Source organism: Accipiter gentilis, chromosome 9 (genome assembly GCF_929443795.1).
Source record: "Accipiter gentilis chromosome 9, bAccGen1.1, whole genome shotgun sequence".
Classification (NCBI taxonomy): Eukaryota; Metazoa; Chordata; class Aves; order Accipitriformes; family Accipitridae; genus Astur; species Astur gentilis.
In genome coordinates, this window is record NC_064888.1 from 25,768,836 (window position 1) to 25,796,138 (window position 27,303).

At 37.8% G+C, this 27,303-nt stretch overlaps 2 protein-coding genes across 5 annotated transcripts in view; one reads left to right on the top strand and one right to left on the bottom strand.

The window, feature by feature from the left end:
• Positions 1-728: 728 nt before the first annotated feature.
• CEP55 (centrosomal protein 55) lies at positions 729-13,656 on the bottom strand. The gene is made up of 8 exons (XM_049810370.1): positions 13,257-13,656; positions 11,276-11,560; positions 8,985-9,050; positions 8,214-8,355; positions 5,804-6,120; positions 3,782-3,853; positions 2,833-2,958; positions 729-1,206 (listed from the first exon to the last, which is right to left on the bottom strand). Exons 1-8 carry the CDS (start codon positions 13,437-13,439, stop codon positions 1,000-1,002), a joined length of 1,398 nt encoding a protein of 465 aa, XP_049666327.1. The 5' UTR covers positions 13,440-13,656; the 3' UTR covers positions 729-999.
• Positions 13,657-15,528: 1,872 nt separating this feature from the next.
• The window catches only part of MYOF (myoferlin), a 72,736-nt gene continuing 60,961 nt past the window's right edge, over positions 15,529-27,303 (top strand). For 2 of the 4 annotated variants that reach the window (XM_049810363.1, XM_049810365.1), the window contains exons 1-3: positions 15,534-15,718; positions 21,761-21,816; positions 22,703-22,794. In XM_049810363.1, the coding sequence (XP_049666320.1) occupies positions 15,631-15,718; positions 21,761-21,816; positions 22,703-22,794 (236 nt within the window). In that variant the 5' untranslated portion in view covers positions 15,534-15,630. Of the gene's footprint in view, positions 15,719-21,760; positions 21,817-22,702; positions 22,795-27,303 lie in introns of all 4 variants that reach the window. The other 2 variants (XR_007507283.1, XM_049810366.1) reach the window with 2 other exon arrangements.

Below are 27,303 nucleotides of genomic sequence, written 5' to 3' on the forward strand. Positions count from 1 at the left end.
TCTAATTTGTTGCAAGAATTTATTGCTAACTTGTTTTCTGTATTAATACCAAAATACAGTGACGCTTCAAATCCACTAGAGCAATTTATTAAAAACTGCACTTTTAAACTGGGGCATTTGTCAAATGTAACAGATTGAATAAGTGGCATTGCCTAACTTTAGCCTCTAAAATACAGAAGTGCAAACAAGTTTACTTCAGCATAATTCTATATCCAAACTTCAAAAATGGTCTCTGACATTGTCAGAAATACAAGCTTTTTTCAGTACCAAGGAAGTTTGTATTTGCTAGGAAGTTTGTTTTCCCAATGACAATTTTTTTGTGAAGAGCTTAAACCTTGGTCAGCATTTTTGTATGAGCTAAGTCACACCTGACTGTGGTTCAGGAAAATAAGCTACTTATGATTAATGTTTTCAACATGAATCTTAAGCAGCAAAGATCTAACTTGAGTCTCCTGAGTCTTAATGTATCAAGATGGTGATACATTACTTATGTATACGATACATATATATAATACATGTATATATACACTGTACATACTATACATATACAGACATACCACGTATATATAAATATATATAGTACACCTACGAGGGCCAAAAATCTTTTGCAGCTGTCAGTTAAGCTACAAGCACAATCATCAGGATTCACCAACCAAGAACTGGATATGCCAAACATGAAAATAAAGTCTGACACAATAGGTGTGCTTTTACTGTTCTCATTTTTAATAGTGCAAAAAAAAAAAATCAGTAGTTTACTATTTGAAGATATTCCCAATTCTAAAAATATTTCCATTTGCAACCAAAAATGCAGTAGCTGCTTTTTGCAAAAACATCGGGTAAAATATTTGAGGCCAAATAACTATGTTTTTGTGGAACTGAATATAAAACTAGTAGTCCCTTATATAACCTTAAGAAAAAAGCTTTAAAAAGATCTTTTGCCTTTGTAGAAAAGCACGTTGGCAGTGCGTATAAAGCAAATACAGGAAGTCCGTTTGGAGCTCAAGCTGTACAGAAGTCAATATGTGCTAGTAATTCTCTATGCTGGCTTGTTGGATACTGTGCTTTACATCTGGGACACTCGAGAAAACTTTCATCAAGAAGGTTTGAATGTTTCAGGGAAGGACTTCTGTCGTACATGGTCAGCTTCTCTTCAAACACAGCTTGCAAATCTTCTTGTGGTTCCATACGTCCAGATTCCTGGAGTTTCTGGAAAAGCAGCTTTAGTGTAAGATTGGGGCATGCATGCGCTGATCAAATACTGTAGGAAAAAATATTATGGTTTGATGGCACACAAGCCTTGTGTGTGTTACAGCACCAACGGTAGAATTTTAAAGATGGCTAAAGGCAGTTGTGCGGCTTGTGTTAATTACAAAGGGCCTGTTGTCTAATTCTAGAACCACATTTAAATTAGATTGCAGGTGGCTTTTCTGCAGACTGTTTAAGACAGGTTTCCCACAATGTCTGACTGGGAATCCTTCCCCAACTATCTTCCTAGCTACTCACACACTATCTTTCCTTAATAAAATGCCTCAGCCCCTTCTACATAGGATGCTGCCTAGCTATCTTCCCAAAAACTCTGCTGTAATTTTCTCTTCTCCTGATCGCATGCATGAAGTTTCTGTGCATGAAGGCTGACCCTAACTGAAAAACGCACCTGGTTGTCCATTTGACAGCTACTTCTCCAGCTTCTTAGCACAGAGAAACTCAAAGCTATAGCTTCCCTGCTCTGCCCAAACTTCTGCTCTACTCTAGCAGACAGAAGGTTTTCCAGGGGCTTCCCCTGGCAGCAGCAACTGCAATCCTAGCAAGTGAGGCTCTCCCAAGGGGCAACGCATGAATGAAGAACATCAGTATCTCAGGATTCATTCCATTCCCTTCCTCATTTGAGAAAATACTCCCTCTTAGTTGTATGCAGCTTGGAAGAGTAGTCTGGCAGAGTCACAGAAGAATTCTTATCTGCAACATGTTAGGAGCTTTTGCATTTATCTCATCTTAAAAATCACAGTGGCCCCAGACCTGATCTAATGAAGGACACACATGTCTGATTTCCATTTTGAACCTCATTTAAGTCCAGAACTGCAGTTTTGACAATCCTATTCAGCTATCACCTCATCTTACAAGATACCTTATAGTAGAGTTCCAGAAGCACCAACAGTCAAAATGCATTTCTGCTCAAGACCAGGGCAATCCTGGATACAACAGAGCAAAACAGATCAATGGCTTGCTTAATACTTAATCTTTCCTTACAAATTTCTCCATTAAGTCTAGGGCTTAAATCTAGGTGGCTTTCTTTGGGCTTGTATAATAACCAGCAAACAGACCACAGTCCTCATAATACAACAAACGTCCTTTTTCATTGTAGTAAGGAGCTTGTCTTTTTGGAAATGAAAACACCAGGTTTTAATGACCCACCCATCCTGTATCAGATGGAGGTGGGGGAGGAATTCTATATTTAAGGATTGTGTCCTGTTCACTAGCAGCAAGTCTGAGTAGAAGCATACTGCAACTTTGTCATTGTGCAATAGTCCAAACTAGGTAACACACTGTGATACAAAATACAGTTATGTTCCCTGCTCAGGAACCTGACTATTCTGGATCTCCTTCTGCAGTACTAGTTCTCCATGCATGCTGTAGAGAAAAACAATGCCTAGCTAGCTGACATAGGGTTCTGCATCTTGGGGCCACATACCTAAAGGATGTAAGGACCTACAATGAATATCTGATAACATTAACCAAAGACTCACTACAGTTGAAATAAAATCCCAAAATGAAAAGATGTACATTTATGCAAAATCCCTGACTAAATTTACCTGCAAGTTATTCATTACATACCAGAGGTTCCAGACGGGTTATTTGCTCCCTGGCCTTGCGCAATTCCTTAAGGACTTTGTTTAACTGATGCTGCAAGTTCTGGCGATCAAGCTTTTCATTTTCAAAATCTGTGGTGCATATCTGGATCTGGCAACCCCCCAAAGTGAAAAATTAAAGAATTCAAGTCAGAATTATTAAGAATTGGGGTGTAGAGAAGAGAAAGAGAAATGTTTTCCCTTTATATATTTAAAGTAAATTTTACTCTGCAATCATATCCTAAAATAGGATTTTTAAAAAAAAGTCACTTGTTGCTTTCACTACAGTGAAATTCATACATGCCTAGTTATGAAAATCTTCTCCCTTAGTAGAGATGGAATTTGAAGCTATTTTGGTTGGAGACTATTTCAAGCTGTCTTGCAATCTTAACATTTTATAGAAAAGCATATAGTGCAAGTACTCATTAAAAATGCCAGTTTCTACTCCAGGATCTTTCTTGTAGCCAGATAATTTGGACAGAACCTATGGGTAACACTGTACACCCAAGCCTAACAAATAAGTGTAACTTTTTTTCCCCCCAATAACATCAGTTAGATCTGTAAGAATATAATTGGAAAAAATAAAGAAGATGGAAAAGATGGCAATGTAATTATTTGTATAACTTTATCAGGAGTATATTACAAAACTTCAATGAGCTGATTGGTTTTCAGATGTTTCCCATGCCTAACCAGAGGGTGTACAGTTGAACAAGTGATTGTGGAGAAAATAGCATTAAGTTTGATCACACCCTCTTATCTGTAAAAGATTACAGATTATCCTTGACAGACATGTCAAAATTTTTAGAAGCATCAGGAGATTATTTGCAGTTGAATATTCATGTCTATATACTACTCATTCTTAAATTTGAAGTTAGTCTAGAACCTGTGTGCATAATACAGATTAAGTATCAGCATCTTAGCATGTAAGTGGCTACCTGTTGTTCCAACAAAGCTATCCTAGTGTGTTCCTCCTGCTGTTTGAGCAATGATTTGCGGAGAAGTTGCACCTACAAGACAGAAAAACATCTGTAATAAACAACGTCCATATACAACAGTTAATAAGTTTAACAAATAATGAATCTAAAAAGGGATAGAAGTAAACTTTTATATTCCAACACCAAACAGAAAATGTATGCCTGTTATGCAACAGCCAAAACAAATTAAAATATCTCTGGTTCCCTGAAGAAAACCTCAGGGAAGCATTGTTATTGCATTGAGCAGGGGAAATGCAGAATGATGTTATAGTTTTAAACAACAAAAAAAATCAAACTGAACTTTCCTAGGTGATTGCCAGGATGCAGACAAAAATATACACACAAAACCTATGTTTGTACTTACATGCCACAATGTTAAAAAACAAGCAATGCAATATTTTTTTTTAATAGAACAAGTTTAAAACTCAGAAAGTACTATACTATAATGGATTAAGTAAATGCATACATAAAAATATCATGTTATCAGCATGTATCAATTCTTGTAGTGAATGCTATTGTTCAGCTGAAAAAACCAGAACAAACAAAAAACCGAAACCAACAGCACCTTTTAATCGTTATTAACCAGGGAGAATCAGACAGTATTTAGGGAGGTAAACTGTTGTTCTGGTTTTAGCCTGCTTTGGTGCCTAGTAAGTATTATTCTTGTACCTCAAATTTCAGTTCTACATTGCTTTGTTATCAACCCTAAACTTCTCCAAGTAGCAAGTCTATCTCATTTGGATGCCCTGAGGACAGTCCTTTTAAGGAGGACTTTCCAGTTTCTCTTCAGCAGATACATGGTCATGATTTCATGTCCAGAAGAAGAAACAACAGATTTTTTTTTTTATTATTATTATTTTTATTTATTTTTTTTGTTAGCATCACCATGCTAGGAATATTCTGAGACACCACTGTAACTCTCCATGTAGGGGAAGTAGCATAGTCCTCATGAGTACTCCAAACAAAAGGAGGTAAGCACTAAATATTTTTAAATACAAACATATAGCACATACAATGTCTTCCCCTGCTTCTGATCAGCCAGAGTGGTTAAAGTCATTGGGCTCAAAAAAAACAAGAAGGAAGGAAGAATTAAGAACTTCACATATGAACAGAATTATTTCACTGAAGTCATCAAAGTACTCTCTGGGAGATGGGCAAGCCCTGCAAACAATTAGAATCTGATGCAAAAGCAACAGAATAGATCTGGCAACAGTGTAAACCATGCCTATTGAACAGCCTGCCTGACAGGCACATCTTAGGCCTTTATAGGTAATTACAGAACTCTTCTCAGTGGTTTCTACCACAGCCATCTTCAAGACAGTGACAACTTAAGGTCCGTCCCTTCCCTTGCTTACCTGACGATCACTTTCTAGTACTCGGGCATACCTGCATAGTTCTTACCCATGGCATCATAGAGAGAACCAAATGCAGGAACTCATCTGAATGGAAAAAAAAAACCAAACAAAAAACCCAACTGCATGGCCACAATAGTTGGCTGGGGTTATTATCCAGGGACACAGCTGCTTATCCACTAAGTATGAAACTACAAGCCCACATGTATTTTATAGCAGCCAGGTGACAATACCAGTGATATTCCATAGTTAGGATCACATGATAAAATAGCCTGTATGGACTTGAATTTTTACCTTTCCTGTTCTAATTTACTATTAACCTTGAGGATTAACTAGATTAGAATCAATTAAGTATTCTCTTACTTCTCCCTCTTGTGTCCCATAAGACCAAGGAAATAAGTGAACAAATAAGTTCCTTATTTAAACAAGGAAACTTAACAAAAGTTTGGGTTTTGATTCAAACCAATACATGAAAGAAAGTATTCAGTTTTAACCTCAAGGACATAAGTCTAGATATACATAAAGAACAGCTACCAGAGCAAGTGACTGATGGTCCATTCTGATTAAGTATGACTTTTCAGCTCTCTTGATTCTTTGCAATGATGTTAAACCTCTAGATGCATGCGCTTACCTGACATAAAAGATCTTCAGACTTTTTCTTTTCTTCTCTGAGCTGTCCTTTAATAGTTTCATTTTCTTGTTTTAGTCTCTGTACTTTCTCTCCTTTAATTTTATTTTCATTTTCTAGCATCTTCATTTCAGCAACCTGTTGTGACTGCAGTAAGGCATTTAAAGTTGTTATTTCTTGTCGTGTTTCTTCATACTTCTTTTTGAATTCGTTAAGTTCAGATCTCAGCTGGGTTATAGTGCGTCTTTCAGTCTCAAGATCACTCTTAGCAGTTAGTAACAGCTGGTCATAATATTTGTGCTTTTCCTCATGTAGATGACCTTAATGAGTGAGAAATAACTGAGATAGTAATGGGGGGGGGAGGGACCAACACACTTAAAAATCAGAACACCAAATCCTTGACAGGATTTTAGGGTATATTGATAGAAATCGACATTCTAGGCTCTTCACAGCGAGACTGGCACCAAACTTTAGTTAAAACAGCTTTCAGTACTCCTAATGCAGTGAAGTCTCCTTTCTAATATAGTTACCAGAAAACTGCAACTTGGCTTGTGTGTGGTATTGTGTGCTACTACTTCTTTCACTAACCCTTATAGCAATATTATATCCTTTGCCCTGACTACACAAGCTCCATGACCCATAGATAGTTCTTATGTGGCCTCAGGCATTATACTGACACATGGGAAGCAAGGCCCAGTGGTGCTAGATTCTCACTTCCAGATTTAGGCCCCTTAGCCAAGGTGCTGGCATTTCTCCCTCCCCTTGGGAGTATATGGATACCCTGGGGATCTGATGGGCTCTATTTCACCATTGTTGACCAAAGCCAGACCTTCCATTGTCTTTTGCAGACTATCTTCCTCAAATCGTATGCCATCATTTACTTCTAAACTGCAAATAGAAGGGACTAGGATAGAGGTTTTTTGATAAAAAATGCCTGCTTCTTGGCTACTGACTGTTCCTTAAACCAGAGTTTGAAAAATTTCTGCTTGTTGACCCAAGGAGAGTTTAGTAAGTAGGGAAAAAAGAGGCAGTTTGTAGAAATTCAGTAGTAATACAAAAAATATACCTAGAAGCAGAACAAAATGCAGAATTTCACAGGCTTTGCTGATTTTTGGCACTCTTAAGTTTCTTAACTTTGATACTTTTCCTATTGAAGGCTTCCCCTCATTCTTCAAACTGTAACTTACTAGGGGGAGTTTCTTGCTTGACTGTTCTCCCTCCCCTCAACTATGAACTAAGCCTTACCTTCTCGTTAGCAATACACCTTTATAGGATGGTGAGATCCTCAGACATACACCAACTTTTTCCTTGGAAAAAGTTGTCCTATCTACTTTCAGCTTGTATAGCTAGGTTTTTAGAACCTTTGATTTCTGCTACTGTCTAGCTGCTTGAAGAGAGGAACTTTCTTATACCCTTACTCCTAGTCTCCCGGCTGCTCTGATGACAAAGCTTTGACAGCAGTAACTCAGAGTTACATTTCCTGGTGAGCTACTTCAGTCTGTCTCCCTCTAAAATACTGCTTATAGATTTCTAAACACCACCAAAACAAGATTATGATGATGTTTTACTGTTTTCCACAAAGATTCAAGCAGTAATACAGAAACCAAGCCACTGTACATGAATTACTAAGTGGCAATTATCTGTGGGCATACTCTTACTCCAGATAATGCTCGTTCTATTTAGTGAATTTACCTTGCAGGTCAGTTGCAGCATATATGAAATTAATAATTTGATAATAAGAAAAGCAAGCCAACTCCTTCGGGTTCTTCTGTTCAATGTGATTTTAATTTTATTCCACACATTGGTCAAGCAGCACTCAGTCTGAATGCTTGGTGCCGAGGGGGTGCTCATTATTGAGGAACTGTATAGCACAGAAGTGAGCTAGAGGTGGCCAGATCCATGTTGCAAAACACTGTTTTGGATAGGTGCCAAAACCTATCACCAGTTTTCGTGCCCTGTAACTGTTCAGGTAAGTAAAGAACATGGCAGTCTTGAGTCATTTTTATAATATTTATTTTGAAAAAAGTAAATTTAAAAAACCCTGATCCACACCTAGCTCATAAATCCTTAATGCTTCCATTATGTAGGTAGAAAGTTTACTTTGAAGGATGGGATATATATATATATTTGCCTCAACACTTTCCACAAACAGAGATGTTGCTAATAGAGTGTCAAGGCTGTTAAAAACCATCCTTGAAGTAGATAAGAACGTGACATACTGTTGATCAAGTAACATAGCTAGATAACAGGAAGCAAAGAAATTTTACTTACCCAAGTTTTACCATTAAGAAACCAAAATGTTGAGAAGAAATTCTTGATTTTGTTTAATTGTGCTATAATTTGTTTTCAGAAAACTTAATTCTATAGATAATTATGGTTTGGATCACTTGTGGAGAAACAATAAAGTCAATACCTTCTGAATAGAATTCTTTAGATTCTTGTTGGCTAACTGTTTCTGACTTCTGTTCAAGTTCAAAGATCCTTCCAAGCAGGCCCCTGACATATGCTTCACGTTGCTGGTCATACAGTAGCCACTGTTGGTTTTTCTCAAGAGCCTTTGAAAAGGAACAGAAGAACAATAAAAAAGCCTTTGTAATTTACGAGACTTTAAAAGTATTAGTCTTATTTCTTAAAAATGTTAAGAGTTATATATTATACAGTTTAAAGATAAGCTGGAAATTGTAGTAATCTTCTCTGTACAATAAATAAAACCCATCTTCATTTGGAAAGATAAGTCAGGTTGTTGAACATGTTAAAATTGCAGCAATATTAAATACTGATTGGCTTACTTCTTGGAATGGGAAAATGACTTTGAAACAAAGGCTTTCACGAGTCATGCCCAGATTATGAAGAATTAACCTTTCAATCTCAAATATAAAATAAAATATAACAGATCTTGAAAATAGAATAAACTAAAACTGTATTATTGCAACTTAAAGTTTGTAAGAACAAGGACATGTACTTTATATCTGATTGGATCATAGAATTATTCAAGTTGGAAGGGACCTCAGGAGGTTTCTAATCCAACCTCATGCTATCCCAGGCAGTGTCAGCTCCAAGGTCAGCCCAGGTTCCTTGGGGCTCCCATTTTGTCAGCAACCACTTTGTTCTGATGTTCCAAGCAAGGTAATTTACATTCTTGATTCAGATGATTTGCACTTGCAATTTTGTACAGGAAACTTACATCTTTCAGTTGTTTTTCAACTTCATAAAGATTAGTTGATGATCCAGTGCTGTTTGTTATGAGTTCCTGCAGGCAAAGAAAAACCTGTTAGTGTTCTTTAAAATAGATGGCTGAAACAGTAAAGCTAGTCCTGTATAACTATTAATCTCACATAATCAGCACAAGAATATTTTAAAAAAGATGCATACATATGCCTTTTGTGTTTAAAGATCTTTATAGTTGTTTGTTTGGGTTTTTTTAAAGGATCTAAGTTATGTAGAAAACCATTTCATAGATTTAAAACAGTCTACTGCAGGATACAGGACAAAGATTTACATTTAATTTCTTCCATAACTCTGCAACTCATAGTTATATTAAAACATTTCCTAAGATTACTATCTTGTGTATTCTGCTGAACTGCTATCTTGGAAGACCTGAAGAGTACAGGAGAGCTTCTGAAAAATGAAGATATTCAGTGTATTATTTACATGAACAAAAAAGGTAACTGTTCTATTTTCATATCCTCATACCAGTTTGACAATAAGCCAGACCTATAGGAGTTGTTGGGGAAAGCTAGAGACCTTGACAACTTCATTGGGATAACAGGAGGATTTATAAACATATGGGAAACCATGCAAGCCTGTCTGGAATGATAAGGACATACTGACTAATTTTCTGAGACCTGATCCACAGTAGAGTGCTTAAAGTATGAGTCAGAGTTTTTTACACCCATCTAGAACTAGAGAGCAGTTAAACAGTTATACTTCTTTCATGATCCAATACGTTTATTCACTGCATGATAGAAAGCTTTTTTGAAATTGTATAGATACAAGAGGGAACTTTAAGGAGATAAAAAATGTAGATTACTACCCAAATCCAAGCTACATTTTTCCAAAGTTTTCCTGTGATTTTTGGAACATGATTTAGAACAAGCTTTTTAACTGAAGAAATACAGGAGAACATGAATACAATTATTAAACTTCAGCACTGCCTAATAAAAATAGGATTTAGAGACACTACAGTTGCTCAGATTCCTATTTCTGTGAACATTGGAACTCTGCCTCAGTGAAAATTTTCTCAAAAATGTGTCATAAAACTGTTGTTCCTGCTGCTCATGTGCCACCTAGCAGTTTCAAGCAGCATTGCTAGACTTGTTTTCAGGTTTTCCAAGACATCCAGTCAAAAACATCAGTCACATTTTGTTTTCCTCTATTGATAAATCAGTGAAAAATTTAAAAGAAAATGCTGGTTTTAAACTAAAAGATATTTTTGTAGTTCATTGACAAAAATATCATGGAAATCTGCTGAATTAACATACATTAAGTTCAAAGTCTCTTGAAACTGAAAATAAACACGTTACATTTAAAGTGGTATTTCCCAGGATACTGCATTATTAGAAGTGATACATATATGTATTATCATTGAAAATTAGTAAATTTAGATATTTTGCTATGTATTTGGCTAAAGCTGAATTTCTAGAAATCACTCAACTTCCAGGTAGAGCATGGGGAACCAGCACCATCTGCAGGTCAAAAGGTGGAAAAGACCTACAAGCACCTACTAGACACCAACTTCCCTGTGCCCCTTATTGAGATACTACTGCATTTTCTATGGAACATTAGAACAGGCAGGCGTGGAAAAACAACTGTAGAAAACTAAATGCACTTGTAAAAGCTGCCAAGTACCTGGCACCATACCTATTAACCACTTTAAATGAGAGAAGCAACTCATTATTCTTGTCCTGTCTTCTGTTAAATTATTTATCATGTGTGATGCCATGTAAAGTACAGGCAACTAGTTTTAACAACTGAGGAGCAAATGAGGATTCATAAGAGCAGAGAGGGGAAAGATATTCTCATGACTGAAGCCAAGTTAGGTGAGGAACTTAGTTTGGCTTTATAAATGTGCCATGTCTATTACTGCTGCCTTGTCAGTCTGTTTAATCAGTGAGCATACAAACCCAAGAAGGGCATACCTGCTTAAGCACCAGTGGATCATTACATGTAGTGCCACTAGTCATACCACCTGCATGTGAACATGAGAAAGGAACCTTACTGTACAGCATTAGAGAATTCCCTCCCCAGCTGCATTGCCTGAAGTTGTGTTCCCTGACTGTTCTTCATTTAGCATTCTAGCTGGATACCATCTCTCTTCATACAAGAATATTTCAGCATGCAATGCAACTTGTAGGAAGATTAAAAAATCCATCCTATTTTATAACACATACTGGTTCTTAGTTGGCACAGATTCCAAGTTTAACCTGTAAACAGGTTAGACTTCGAATTTGCAAATGTAAACTTCTCAGTGCTTACCTGGGATGTGTTAGAAGTACTGGCTCTGTTTTCAAGCTCAGAACATTTTGCAGTAATGCTGGATAAATTACATTTTAACCGGTTCATTTCTTCAGATAGAGAACAAAGTAACTGTTCTCTCCTTTCTGCTTCCTTTGTTTTTTCCTCTAGTTGACTTTGTAATAAGGAGACTTCGCTATTCTTGTTTTTTGACCTAAGCTTATCTTTCAGATTTTGGATTTCTTTGTCCTTTTCTCCAAGCAGGCGGTTGTGATTTTCTTTTTCTTTTTCAAGGGAAAGTATTTTCTAAATGAAACAGAATTAGAGTGACACAAATGAATAAGTGTCAGTCTATGCAACAAATGCAGTAGCAAGTTTACAACTGTTTGAGAAGATACTCACTTTGAAAGGTTCCCCCTTAGTCTTTATTTAACTGAGAATATTACTTTTTACTCAGAGCAGACAATACTACAGCGATCATCTGAAATATTTCAAGTGAGAGTCAAAACAGCCTGAAGTAGATAAAACAAGGGAAGAATGCAGGGAACCTAATTTCACAGACTTGGTGGGTACTCAGTTTTGTATATGAATACAGATCGCTACAGTATATGACCCTTAAAACCCAAACAGTACAAGAACTCTAAACCACTTCGGTGAAGAAGTTGGCGATACAATTCTTAGTGTTGGTTAGCATATTTAGTAGCTTTGGAGAAGCAGCAGAGCCTTCTTGCAAACTAAGTGACTGTAAGTGAAGTTACAAAAGAGTTAGAATAAAGCATTCAGGAGAAGGATCCTGTTTGCCAAATTGTCTGGCCTTTTACTTTAAAAGTGTGCTTTATTAGATATTTTCAACAGGCACTCTCTTTTCAGCAGGCCTCCAGCACAGGGAATTATTACATAGCATTAGTACTGCATTTGAGATACCTTGGGGGTCTATGTAGACTTCTGTTATGAAAGCATTTAATTTTCCTTGAGAAAGATTGACATTGAAATCCTACATGTTGAAATCAAGTCAAGAGCAGATGACAGAGAAACTGAAAGAAATTGAATTTTAGAGAGCCTTATTTAGGGTGTGGTTGACAACCACACAGCACTCACTAGAATTAAAATATTGACACCAAGTAGTGCCTAGTATATCTAAGCATGCCTGTGATCTTCCACCTGTAAACCAGGAACCCAATATTAAGTAACCAACACAGAGCAGGCAGGAAACTCCACCAGGCACAGCAAATACACAAATTCAGCCACAACGGTACATGAGCTGTCTAGCCATAGCTGGTACTTGGGTTAGCACTTCTCAACTGACATTGTAGCACAGACATATGAAAAGCCTTATGGTTAAAGAAGTAGCCCAGAAATGTTAGAGTGCGTAGCCTCCATTAGTTGTATCCTTTGAAAGAGTCCATTTATAGTTTCCTAGTCTTCCTGGGAAGCCTGACAGTATGTGACTTGAACTTCTTTCTCTACAACCACAGGTTTACCTTGAATGGACTACAAGGCACACAAATTGCAGTGTCTTAGTTTCTGCTCTTAGTTGTAACTGAAGAATAATGTGGTGAACTGATTACAGTTTTACTTACCTATAGCTGAGTGGGAGCTTGAGAATGTAGTTCAAGCAAATACTTAGCACTTTTTAGTGTGTTCTTAGGCAGCTGTTTGCAAACATGTTCTTTGCAGGAAGTATTCAAAATAAATCTCTGGGACCGACTGTTCCAAACAGTTGGACATGTGAGGACAGGTCTTCATAGAGCAATTGGCACTCTGGCCTCAAGTCTTTGTATTTAACAGCCTTGTCAGATGACTGTAATTTTATTAGTTCAGTCATCGTTGAAAAATATTTGAGAACAAAAATGTCAAACTAAAACAACAGTGACATCAAAGTAAACTAATTTTAAGAGGAGATCGGCATCCTGCTCCCAAAGCCGGACACACTCAGACTCACGATAACCGTGCACAATTAGGACATCACAAACATCAGCCCGAGTACCCACATCCACCTCACCTCTAGGAGCCCGTTCCTTTCCGCGTCGGTCATTTTGCCTTTCCCTTTAACGACTTCCTCCATTGATTTTCTCAGGGCGGCGTTCTCCTGCTTATACTTCTCGAGATCACTCTCGCGTCTGGAGCTACCCGACTTTAAGCCCCACTTGCTAATGATTATATCTTTGGCGGTCTTGGAATTCATCTTTAAGCGCCTATAAACAGTAAAGGTAGCGTTACGGAAGAGCAATCCCTGCTGCCGGGCCGGACGTGACTTCTTACGCGGCTTCAGTCAAGCCCGGGCAGCGCAGGGCTTCCCGGCTCCCGCTGCCGGCTCTCGGACCGGGCCGCGGGGAGCAAACGGGCCCGTGCGCGCCCTGGGACACGGCGCCGTAGGGACCCTCTGCCCGCCGGCGACAGCTGCTCCGGCCGGCCCCGGCCCAGCCCCGCTTCCGGGAGTTTGAATCCCGCGGCTCCAGCATCGTCACTTCCGCCCGGGCCGCCTCACAGTCGAAGCGAGGGCTACGGCGTCGCCGAGGGGTCAGAGAAGGCGGGGGGGAGGGGTTAAAGAACTCTTCCGCGGAGACACTGGCTAGAGGGGGCTGCGCGAGCAGGCGTGGGCGGGGCTGGAGGGGCACGAGCTGGGCCGGCGGGGCGTGGCCGCTAACGGCCGGCGGGGCGCTGCCGAGTTCTCCGCGGAACGCCTGAGAGGAAGCTCCCCATTGGCTGGCGTTGGGCGGCCGCGTGACTCGTCTGGCCAATGCCACGGGGCCTTTCTTCTCCCCGCCTCGTTTCCCTGCCCCAGAGCACGTGCTCGCGAGCGGTGGCCGTGAGGCGAGGGCTGGCCTGGGGCGGCCGGGCCCTTCGGAGCGGGCTGGGGCGGCGGTTGTTTCCCCTTCGCGAGGCCGTAATTAATTCCCCCCCGAGGGGATTTCCGCTGCGTTGTGGAAGGGCGGCTGTAGAAGGAGGGGCCGTGGCAAGTGGGCACCCCATCTTTCTTCCCGGCGGGTGTCTCGCCCACCCTGCACGAGGCTTTAGTCGACGTGCTGTTCAGGCTCGGGGGGGGGGGGGGCAGTGGCTACCAGCTGCCTGGGGCAGCAAGCCTGTCCTGTGCCTCTGGCCGTGGGCCAGCTGGGGGACTTGTGCGGGACTGGGGGGGGAAGGGAACAACCCGCCATGATGCTTCAGCCAAGTCTTCTGGGTCCTCTCAGTGCTGCGTCTTGCGTGTCTTTATCTTCGTTCCCTCCTGAACATGTTGGCTGTGGATTACCTTTTCTTTCCTCAGAAATCCTCTTCTTCAGCTACACCAAATCTCATAATTTTAGAAAGGAAGCAAGGTCCATCTTTGTTTCAGAAGTAATAAGCTAGGATAGTTCTGTGAGCATGTAAAAGACTAGGCTGAACTTTGTCCACATGTGACTCATTTTGCTCCACCTTCCTGGCTTCCCCTCATCTCTACTTAAAAACATATTTTGCAGTGGTACTGTGCACCACTTGTGTTTTTTACATCTGGTCTGCAGCTGAGAAAAACCGCTGTAAAGCTGAACACTGGGTAGCTTAGAGCAAAGGCTTCTTTTTACTTAAATATGTAAGTTTTAATTAGTTTTGTTTTAGTGCATTCTACTGCATGTATTTATGTTAAGACAAAATATTTATAGGCTTCCAAACAATACAGAGTATCTTCTCACATGTTTTGCACGTATTTCCTTAATTATTCTTTCTTTATGCGTGTAGATGTTAATAATTTCTCAAGAGATCTACTAAGTGTTAAATGCGGACCCTGTAGTATTCTGTAAAACGTAGTTGTTCCAGAGCACAAACTGAAGAGGGAGCACTTAAACCATTTTTGAAGACCGTATGTTTGTGATTATACACTGACACGGAGGCGAGCTAAAAACAGTGAAGTTCTAAAAATTAAGAGGAAAAAAAATATAAACTATCGTGAAATGTAATACCTTGGTATACCAAGAGGCAGATGTGATGTATCTTGAGGACTGGACTTGTGTTTAATGTTCATGTTGCTTATGCTTATTTTTTGCCTCGGTTATTTACGAGAGGCTTATCACACAGCTTAAGAATAAAAGCATAAAAAAAAAACCCCAAACCTGCACTCGTTTTTACACTGTGCCCTTTCTGTAACTGGATTTCACTAACGAGAGCTCTTTTGTGCAGCAACGCAGAACTTGGTGTCAATTTACAGGTACTTCTTTTTTTTTTCGTAGCCTTCAGTAGTGAGTCTTGTCATAGATCCACCCATAGACCTTCTTTACTGTAAACCAGCTATTCCCTGCCTCCTCTTCCTGCTAGCATTTCAGTCCAGAAGTTGAGGAGTTTGAAATTTAAGACTTCCTTGAATTTCTTTCGTAACAATCGACGTTTAGTCAAGACGGGAAACAATGCTTCGGGTGATTGTGGAATCTGCTACCAATATCCCTAAAACCAAGTTTGGGAAACCAGATCCTATTGTTTCTGTTATTTTTAAAGGTAAGGAAAACTATCATAAATGTACTCAGGGAGGAGGTTTTCTGAAGGATAGTGCTCTATGTTAAGTATTTGAAAATCTGTGAAAACATGTTTTGCTGAAGTTACGTCTGATGTAACTTTAGGGAAGACTTTTTAATTAGCCAGGAGTTACCTGAATGAAGTTTGAACTGAGTGGAGTGCATCTGTCTTTTCTGGCCAGCGGTGCTTCTGTTTCAGGATCTGCGTTTTACAAGCTTTTGCAAAGATTTAGACCTTTGCTTTAAAAACCCAAATCTAACTGCATAGATAAATCCACTTTTAATTCTGGTATTGTAGATTACCTTGGTTTTCATCTGAAAAAATCATTCCTCTGTCTTGATTACTTTGCAACAGGAGCTGCTCACTGTTACGTCAATTTTTATTGTGACTGGTTTATTGTTATTACCAGTATCTTGAAAATCAGTACATTACTGAAGGTGTTTGGGTTTGTTTTGTGGGTTTTTTGTTGGGTTTTTGTTGTTGGTTTGTTGGTTTTTTTTACAAACTGAATTGCACTTTAAAATTTTGCCTGTTGAGTGTATTTAATTTAAAATAAAGATTTAGGAAGGAAACCCCATTTTACACTTTCATTGCTCATCAGATACATATGGGAGAAGGAGAAAACAGTGTGATAAAATTAACATTTATATGTAAAGCTAATTATATTTTACAGCATATTTTACCTGTTGCCATCATTTCCTCATTTGGCTAGACTAAAGGAACTTGATTTCAAGTATTGGTTTATCTTTAAGGTGCAGAAACCTCCAAGCAATTTTGGATCATGTAATACGTTAAACCAAACTGTGACAAACAGTCATCTTAATTCCTGGTGACCTGGTTTCCTAACCGTGCACTGAAATGGAAATGGTTATTTCCTAAAATATGAAAAATCATTGCAGGAGTTTGTCACTTTTAGAAACCGAATATGAAATCATGATATTTTGCTGGAGGCTGGAAAAGGACAAGGTAGTGCACGTCCAGTATCTTAACTTCATAAAGTTTTCTGATATTTTATTTCAGCATCAGAAAGATGTGATATCATTCCATTTCCTTTCTTTTCCTCCTCTTTTTCAAGTTTGTTTTTTTTACCCCTCTGTGTGTTAGGGCAAGTGGCTGAGCCTGTCTCAGTAGCTTTCAGAATTTGCTAATCCTTAAAAAATTATTTTATTTGCCTGCAAAAAGTGCTGTAACTGTTGTACTATAATTTCTCTGGTTTGTTCCATTTGTTTCTGCTGCTTCTTAAGCATTCATATTCTCTTTTCAGTTCCCTGTCTTTCCCTTTGCTTTCCTGTCACAGTTTTGCCTTTCTGTGTTACCTCTGTTCCTGCAGTTTTCATGCTCCAGGGTTGGTTTATGCCTTCACTTCTTTATGCCTTAAGTGTCTGTTTAATTCCTCATTGCAATCTTTTGTTCTGTGTACTCTAATGCAATTCAGTTTTACCTGATGAATATAAGTTACAGATTTTTATTTTTTCTTCTGCATTGCTGGATTTGTTTCTCAGTCCTTCAGTTATCCAAACACGGATTGGGCAACAGACACTAAAGGAATTAGATTATTTTTGTCCTTTATGTGCTACAACTGGGATTTTTAACGTTCACAAACATTCTTAACCATTGTCTTAAAGACAACTTCATAATTGTGACAGTTTTTTAGTTGGATATTTCTCATTATACCTGCCACTACTTTTTATGTGGTTTTACTACATACCCACGGTCTGATTTTTTTGCTTTCTGTCCAGTCATTCGGGGGGGGGGGGGGGGGGGCAGAAAATATCAGGCTTTTGCCAGATATTGAGCAGCTCTGATTTAATTTGTAAGTGGAGTACCTGGTTGCCAGGGGCAAGGGCGTAGGGATCATACCTGAAATATGTTGAACTTCTGGCTGTTTATAGATGTTTTTTATATACAGCCTGTTTCTCCTCACCCTGTTACAGTGTGTAGAGGTGGGAAATCAGTCTTATTTTGGGGAAGGTGTATGTCAAAGGGCAGCAGTCTTTAACAGTAGTCCATACCCACTGTAGCTCCTGGGGGACATAAAAAACACAATTGGGAGTTTATTTTCCAGACTGGGAAAAACTCAGGCATTTCCAGGACTTTGGCCATAGCCCTGCAGTATATTTTCATGTTCTTGTTTGACTCTGGAGTATTCTTGGAGAAGTCCTAGAGAACAGCACTCATTTGACAGAAAATTGCTGTGGAAGTTGACATTTCATTAAACAGTTCGTTAGCTTTTTCAAACTGTAATTTACATAGCCTTTGCTGATGTCAGGTTCAGTAGATTTAAGACTTAAGTAAAAACACACAGTATCTCTCAGGATTAGACCCTTACAGCTATGCTGTGAAGAAAAAGGCCATGATCCTACAACTGTTAGTATGTAAGTGACTTTGCAAACACTATATGTTAACACATATATGTTAGTATAGTTTCATATATGTACAGAATAGACTTCATCAAATTTGTATAACTAAGCTAGTTATAGATTATACAGTCAGTACAATTAATAGTGACATGTATTAGGTACATAATAAGAGGAAATACGCAGCTGTTTCTGTTGTGATATCTTACTTAGAATAGAGGGGGTTTGTGCAGGCATTTGACTTTTTTTGCACATTTATGTTCAGTCCAGTGGGACAGAACTTTTATTTACTTTAGGAACAGCTCACTGTTCAAAGAGAACTACACCCTGAGAGTAAACGAGTATTGCTGTCTGGAACAGGGTGCTGTTACTGCAGAATTCTGAGTTCATCGTCACTCTACGTGAGACAGATTATTAGTCAAATTAATATGAAAAAGTTTTGCCATTTGCTGAAGCGGTGCTAAGTGGTAATGATTAAACCAGTATAATTCTTTTGCTTTGTCAGATATACCAAACTGGAGAGGAATGTGTCAGATTCTTGTCTTTGGGTGTAAAAGTTGACAAAATTGCTTATATGTGCAGTCAATACTAGGACATTTAGTGCTTTGATCATTCCTTTTGACTGCCTCATTCATCTTTATACACTAAAAACTGATGTGAAATGGCATTCAGTTAGATTGGGCCAACTTGAATAAAATTTCTTTTTCTATTTGTGCTTAATCTAAGAGCTTTCCAGCAGGCCTGCAGTAGTTCATAGCTATGTTAGTTTATATTTCAGTGTGTGAAAGAAAAGAGTATTAAAGGGTAATTATTCACTAAATTTATATTTTCTGTTTTGCAGAGAATTAAATTACCCTAAGTTTAATTTCCTGGTTTTTTGAAGGCCTGCCTGTTTGATCCTGCAGTTGCTGCCACTGTGCAATCTTAATTCTTCATTCACAAAAGTTTAATGGAAAACTTAACTGAAATGTGACTATCTCTTTAATCTTAGACTTAAGACTGTTCTAAAAGATAATGTTTGCTTCTGCTATTCCTCACCTGCTGGAACTGATCAAAATGCTAGTTATAATAGAAAAAAATTAAGATGTAAAAATTGGTTGGTTTGCAGCACTATAATTGTCTTTCTGATGATAGAACAGTTATTATTTAAAAGCTCATCTTGAATGCATTTTTTTGAACAGTGTAATGTCATTGACTATCACCAAGTTCTTATTACATTCATTTCCAGTTGAGTTTATTAAACAACATGTTGTAGTATAATGCCTCTATCAAGATAAAGCAAATAATGATTTATTCTACAGTACCAAGGTTATTGTAGTTAGTTTTTAAAGAAACAAGTCTATAGGGTGTCCTACCAGTATCCATTATCATTTCTTACTCCTATTTCTTGGTAGGGCCAAACTAAAAATGATGGCTGGCCCTATCTTACAGTTTATCCTCATGTGGTTTACAGTCTTGGCTACTGTAGCTGGATTCATTACCAGTAGAGGACAGCAGCCTGAAGACCTGAAACTTATGTGAGCTCCTGGAATAAACTGGACAGTCCATCTTACCCTGCTTGGTAAAGATTTTTTTGGTGGGAAGAAGAAAGCTCTTTGCCAACAGTTTAAAAAACAAACAAAAAAACCCCAGTGCATTAAAAGAATGATAAAAGCTGTAATAAAATGAAAGTCAGTGAACTGAAGAAAATATATGCAAAATAAATGCTTGAGGAATTTGAATGCTACACTCAGACTGATTAAAATTACAACTAAAACCCAATGTTTCCCAGTGTTTTTCATCCAACTTTCAGACAAATGCGTAACACATGAAGATTTTTTCTTAGTGTAATCTAGAATATGGATATTGTTAGTGGAATCATAGATCTTGCTCTTGTTTTTATGAAAACAGATAGTCCAGAGTGGAAAATTTTACTCCTTGTCAAGAACTGTTTTGACTGTTGTTCAAGCCAGGGCTTTCCTTACCTTACAGAGTTACATTTGAGCTTAGGCAGGGATCATAGGACTTTTATCCATTAGTTCCATCAGGATCAGGTCTGTGATTCATTATCTCCTTTACAAACAGCTGCAACTGTTCCTTTTTTCACCAGCACTGAGAACATTTTTCCCTGACTCTCAGCTCCTATTTGTAGGGGGACCTGGAGTCCCAGTGCCAAACCCCAGATGTTCTGGGATATTCAGTTTTGAAAATGCTTTGTCTCCTGTTAGATAACGTGAAGTTGAATTTCTCTTACTACCATGTTAATTAGTTCTTTGTTCTGCAATATGCAAGTCCACAGCATGGTATGTTATGAATGCCCTTTCCTTTGTGGTACGATGTGAGTCAATATCCTGTATAAATTGTAGACAATTCCTGTTACATAAATGTGAGTCAGTTCTCGCAATTTGCCGTATGGGCTGACTTTTTTTTCTTTCAGTACATCCCCCTCTCATACAATAAAAAGAGCCACCACAGTCTACTGCTTGAATAGTGTATATATGAACTAGCCCATGTGGCCTATCTTTACTCTTGCTTCCCACGCCTTTGCAGTGTTTTCCTGGCAAAGTATAGCCATGACTTGCAAATAATAAAAATGCTATTACCTGTGCTGTAGTCCTTAAATACAAGGAGAGCATCTGAAACTTAGCTTTCTTATGGTTGAGATCAGCAGTTAGTTTACTGCCTGTACTTAAATATACTCATTTGTTATCACTATATAATTTCTCTTTAGACAGCTGCGTGTTTGCCAGTGTTCTTTTGTGCTACTGAGTGTCATGTCAAGACTTGTTCTCCATCAGAGCTGTATACATATAGTGCAACTAAAAAGTAAAAATAAAGCTGTGGCATGTTACTTTCTTTGAACCTGTTTTAAGAACAGAATTTTGTTTCCTTTTTTAGTAGGTGAGGGGGGCCTGCAAAGGGCCTCTTCAACACTTGAGTTGTATTATTCCTCTCAGGAGAAGGAACTTGAATTCAAATGCCACACTAGATATAATTTACACCACACCCCACACTCCCATGATTTGTAGGTTAACCAAATGCAAATTTTACCATGAAGTATGGAAAAATTGTAATTTTTAGGCTACAGTAAATGTCAGTGAAATGATCTGCATAACCTCTGGAAACCATTTTTTTTCAGGAAGGACTGCAATTTCACTTACCTGCATATGTATTTCTGCTCATATTTGCTCATTTAAAGCAGAAAGTGCTGACACTGTAAGCATACCTTCTTAAGATTTTTTTTTCCTCAAGTGATTTTACTTCAGAGCTAAACACAAGTATTTTGTAACTCAGATATGGTAAATGTGTAACACATTTTCTTTACTACTGAAGTTCATCACTTTGAGGTTACTGTTTGGTTTGATGTATTCAAGTCTTTTAGTCTGTCTTCTTGCATCATTACTGAAGTTGTAGTCAAGGGTTATAAAAGGTTGAGAAACCTGAACTAATTTTGCTTTTTGGGAATACATCTAGCTATGCTTAAACAAAACAGAATAGAAAGCCTCAACTACTAAAATTGCCTGGGAGATATTTGGATTGTAAAATGTGCAGCTACTGGAAGAGGCAAAAAGAATTGGAACATTTGGTTTAAAGCTCACACGTTCTTTTGAAAAGTGAAAGGAAAAATTATGATATTTGTGTAGTGCTTTAGCAAAAACAGATAATCACACTTTGTTTGTATTTGCAGATGAAAAAAAGAAAACAAAGAAAATTGACAGTGAACTTAATCCTGTTTGGAATGAGGTAATTATTTTAAAATCAGTTCTTGGTCTTTTTTAAGACAAAATGCTTGTAAAATTGGTAAGTCAATTTCTACATCAGTGAATATCAGTTAGGAACTAGTGATAGGTGTTCTTTCAAGGTGTTAGTAAATGCAGGTGAATGGATTCATCTTGCGCCATGTTTCAATTCATTAAGTAATGTTTTTAGGTAAAAGTAGATGGATATCTGGTGAGTTTGTGGCCTAGTTTTGTTCCCTCTTACTTTGGACCAAATGATATTCAGCCATTGCTTAGCCACATGTATGGGAACATAACTGGATCCTTTATTACATACTAGGAGAAAACCCTACAGAATTAGAATGAATCATGTACTGAACTTCCTCATGGTTTATTTGTAGGACTGGTCCTATTTTGCATCTTCAGTAATGTTTTCCTTTGGGAAAATGTTTTCTTGGTAATGTTTTTTCACAACCAGAAATGAAAGTTAAAAGATTATTCTTACATTTTGTAATTAGGAGTATAAAGAAAGGGAACCTACAAATATTTGTCTAAATTCAACAGCAGCTGACTTTAACCAGTATTGCAGGGGAATAGTATCAGATCTTATAAATGATAAGAAAATACTTACGTTAGTGTGAGAATGTAGAACTCCAGAAGAGGTTATGGCTCAGTATTAAACAATATAGTTCTTTTTCTGTTGTTGTTAACTAGTAACTAGCAAATCAAGAATGTGCTATGAGCATGTTCCCAGATTTTTAACTTTGCTTTTGCAAATGGAAGCTGGTCTGGTCTGTCTCTCACTAAAAGCAAAATTTATTTCTAAACAATTTTGTTGTATATGCTACTCTGCTGTTAATTTACACATGACTTGTAATTATAATTTGGGTTTACTCTGTTTTTTTGTTCAGATTCTTGAATTTGACTTGAAAGGAATTGCTTTGGATAATTCATCTTCCCTGACAATTATTGTGAAGGATTTTGAAACAATTGGGCAAAACAAGTATGTTGTCTTTTTTTTCCAGTATTAAGCACAACTTTCAATACAGAAGTGCAGGGAAAAAATGGAACTGATAGTTGCTGTAGAGAAACGATGAATGCAATTAGATGGTTTCTGATGTAATACCTACTTGTAGCCTATAAGCCAGTGGGCTTTCCATCCCTCACCCGTTGGATTGTTACTTTGAAGCACAGTGCCAGCTTTCTTTTTATGCTTAATTTTAGATGTGCTGAAGCTAAATTCAAGGAATATTTTAGGCATTTAAAGCAGAATTTGGGTAAAATACACATCCCTTCACCTATTACTGTAATTTGAAAACCACAGCTGCCATATTTCACTTGTAATAAAGGTCCTTGTGTAACTAGATTTATGCCATTACAGATACATGGTGCAGGTTGTCATCTTGCAGAATGGTGCAGGGCAGTACCCAAGACTACTATACATAATAAGTGTCCAGAAAGTAGTTCTGAAGAACTCGTAATTGGCATTCTCAGAGCACAGCTAACGCAAACCATCAAAAATTACAAAATGCAGTTAAAGCCCTTAACCATCTTTAAAAATCTCCCTGAGAGGCTATGTTTTACATCACTTCTTTAAGGCTTGCCTAGGAAGAGGGGAAGCCTAAGTTCAATTTTCTATCTTGTCTGGAGGGATTGAAGTCCTAGACTCATCTCCTGGAAGACTGACTTAGTCATCAGGATAAGTATGTTGAATAAAATACAAAAACTGTCTTGGGAATGGAATCTGGGTTTCTGTTGTCTTGAGTGTCCTTGCTAGGGGGGTCTATGAAATGTCATGTTCCTACTGTACTATTCCTGGCCCAATGAATCATGAGTTCTCTGCATGGTCATTAAAAAGCTTGAACCTGAAAACAAAAGTAACTTCCCCAAGATCAGCTTGCAGAACTCTTTTTCAATGTCAGGTGTGAGAGTAAATTCTCTCACAGTGAGTAGGGAAATGAATCTGTCTGCAGTTGTTGGCTGGGTGTTACAAACCTCAGGCTTGTTACGTATATGGAAGATTACCAATGCTGTTGCTACCTCCTCTTCTGGTTATATTTTAAAAACATTGTTTAAAAATGGATTGAGGGTTTTTTCTTTGTTTGGTGGTTTTGTTTTGGTTTGTTGGGTTTGTTTAAAGAAAATATGTAGTTTGGTATTAAGAGAGTCTTCTGTGGAAAGTAAATTGAATAACCTCAGCAGCAGAAGAAAATGGATATCTAGTTTCCCATTCCTTAGAGGACTTGAGACTTATAAAAATGAGGTGGGAGGCCACTGAGAATTGCCTTTTCTGACATTCATTTCTTGGAAAGGAAAGGCAGAGGCTCCTACTATCAGTAAAGGATTTACAGTTTAGGTCTGCAGTAGATTGAAACACCCATTTTCATGATGTCCCTAACATGCAGGAATTTAAGCCTCTTTCCCTCCTGCACCATTTCTGGTTGGTTAGTACTGTTAGTGCATGTGGATAGGCTTGAATCTTACTGTAAAAGTCTAAACTCTACCACTGCAGTATGTACAGCACCTAGATACCTAAAATTGGGTTCTTCATTTTTCAGATATCTAAAAATCAAGTATCATGGGATCTAAGGCTGCAGATCTTTTTGTGTATGGTCTTTTTTTTTCATTTGTGAGAGGTTAAAGGACAGTTTCATTTGTACAGTTTTTTGTTGATTCCTCAGTGCTCAGCCAAAAATTTCTTCATGTAGTAGTAAGATGCTTAGATTTAGTTTTGACAAAATCAGGTTTTAGTATTAATTTTAGAGAACTGAAGATAACAAACAGTAGCTATATCTATGTGTGCCTGGAAGGATATCACACAAAACAAATAGATTTCCTTCAACTAAAAAATGACAAACATGTCTAATTTTTCTACACATGAAGTAATTACAGCAGAAAAGATGCAGAGAGTGTATGATTTTCTGTAAATGATTTTTTTTTTAATTTTTTTTTTAGTTTAGTCGTCCTGTTGAAGACACTGAGAAAGGAGCCACCTTGAATTGAGGCTTCTATCTTATATAAAAGGAGGTGACATTATAAAAAGTTATAGAATAGTGAAATGCTGTCAGGTGTCCCATGTTGGCATTTAAACATTTTTTGTAGGTTTATACTCCTACAGAACAGGAACATGTAATAAGCAAACATAAAAGTAATTAAGGTGTCTTGTTCAACTAACTTTTAAGAGTAATCTTTGTATTTTTCAAACTTTTTTTTTTTAATAAGAATAGATTTGTTCCTGTGAATTGAGTTGATAGGATCTTTTGACTGTGGCCATTGAAAAAAATTTAAAAATTGTTGCCATGAAAAATTAAAATGGTATATGTGGGAGCACTAGAATTCAATTAATTCACATTCTATTAAAAAGTATACTATATAAACTTTAGTAAAGCTGGAGGGTGCTTTTTGTCATTTTGACCTGGACTTTGAAGTTCCTGCTGTATTTGTGATGAAACAAATACATAACACAGACTCTAACAAATTTTATGTGGTTCTGAACATAAGATGATAGAGATTTTAAAAAAAAAAGTATCTAGAATTTTGTACGATTTAAGCTTCAATTTAATATCAGAATTGGAGGTGTACAGGATACTTTAAAGCAATGCATGCAGATCATTTCAACGAAGAAGACATAAATTACCGGTTGAAATTGTTAGCAACCTTTTGTGTTCTGCATGCCATTTGTTTATGACTCATCACACAGAAATAAACCTGGTCCCTGAAATCACCTGCAGGAAAAGGGTAAGGTCTTGGGTGGTGGCAAGCTAATTGGAAAGCTTTTCTTTTAGATAATCTGCAGCAGGGATAGAGTGTATTGTTTTGTGTTGAAACATGCTTGTACTAAAAGCTCTGGCAAAGTCTAGCAGTTCTTTCTTAACACACACAAGATAAAGCTTCATCAATGTGTTTAGTCTTTAGCTGTCCCACAGTGGTTAAGATCTTCTGCCTATCCCTGCTTAAATCATAGGATTTTTGTCTAAAAAGGTAAATATATACATTTGGACAAGCATTATTCAGATATTATTTTTTTTAATCTGTGCAGAAAAAACAACAGCTTATGAAAAATTAGATGCCATTTCCCTACTTCTTTGTATAAAGTCCTAGCTTTTAAACAAGGATCTATTTCTCTGTTTGCTGCACTCCCATGCTCCCTCTTTTCTGTCAATGCCAAGTAGTGTTGGCTGTTGCTATTTTGAAAGGGAGTATGATATCATCTTCTTCCCCCCCCCCCCCTTTTTTTTTTTTGTGTGGCAAGTTTGGATGTTTTGTGACACTGAGCTAGGCATACATTCATATTTATTGATAGTAGTCCACTTCCATTGTTAGCTTTTCTTTACTACTTTCTGCCTCCTCCCAATATGTGAATTCAGGTTTTTACAATACTCCAACAGCTCTGTCATAAAATCACTGTTAGTCAAGCCGATGCCCTCAGATCTCTCATTCCTGAGATTTCTGTAGGTCAGTAAAGCAGGAATATGTTGCATGCCTCTGGCTTTAGGGAAATCCCAGAAATCCCAGAACTTGATATAGGAAAGCTTGCCAGTAATCAGAATGTTGTGATGGATTTTATAACATATCAGAAAATAAAGGAAAGTGCTTATCTGAAGCCCCTAAAATGTTTCACTCTGTACATGGGCTCAAAGCTAAGAAGGCATGTGTTGGGTTTTTTTCAAACTGTATTTGTAAATATCATCTGGACTCATATATGTAGTGCTTAACCCCCAGCTTGTGCAAATGCCTGTTTGTTTTGCTTGGGTTTATGCACTGGTTTATGCAGCACCACTTACTTATTCTGCGTACAATTTAAAAAAATGAACCAGTAAAATTCTTTGGGAAAGTAACTTCCATGTATGGAGCTGTGCAAAAATATGTGTAGTCCATACCAAAGATAGAGCAAAACCTTCCAAGTAATGCTCTTTGAAAATAAATCCTCAATAACTGCCACATATTTGCAGCATGTGATGTGTTTGGAAGGGCTGTTGGCAGGGAAATAGGATAAGGGGCTGAGAAGTGGGACACATGAGTAGGCTTCCTGACTGTAACAAGATAATAGGAAATGTCATCTTGGATTTCGTTTAAAGACACAAAGCACTGTAACAGCAGAAGAGATTTGGTATTAACGAACATTCACATTTAGACAAAGGAGCATATGAAAGAGAGAGCATGGAGTAAGTTTCTCACATATTAACATGCATGTATGCATAACCTGTGTTTCTATAGAGTTACTGATTCTATTGACTAATACTGAGTTTGAGAGAGATTTAGGACTGCCATATCCCAGTTTTGCAATTCTTTCACAGTATCCTCTTTAATACTTAAGAAGAAGTCTATAATTAGATACATGCCTGCAGTGCTGCAGCATTCCAAAAAGATGCTTGGTGGAAGAGTGTGCAAATGACACTCAAAGATGGAGTACAAGGCCTACCTAAGGTCCTTACTACTGAGAGCTATTATAATGACAGTTTTTTTAAAAAAAGGCGGGGGGAGGGGGGGGAACGGAGAGAGGGCTGGACAA

Bases quoted from the DNA above. Each gene is read 5' to 3' on its own strand.
- CEP55 (XM_049810370.1), bottom strand. From the start codon at position 13,439: ATGAATTCCAAGACCGCCAAAGATATAATCATTAGCAAGTGGGGCTTA. The intron at 11,561-13,256 runs GTGAGGTGGATG...TGTTTCATTTAG, and splicing joins AAAGGAACGGGCTCCTAGAG to AAAATACTTTCCCTTGAAAA. The intron at 6,121-8,213 runs GTATTGACTTTA...TCACTCATTAAG, and splicing joins TAAAGAATTCTATTCAGAAG to GTCATCTACATGAGGAAAAG.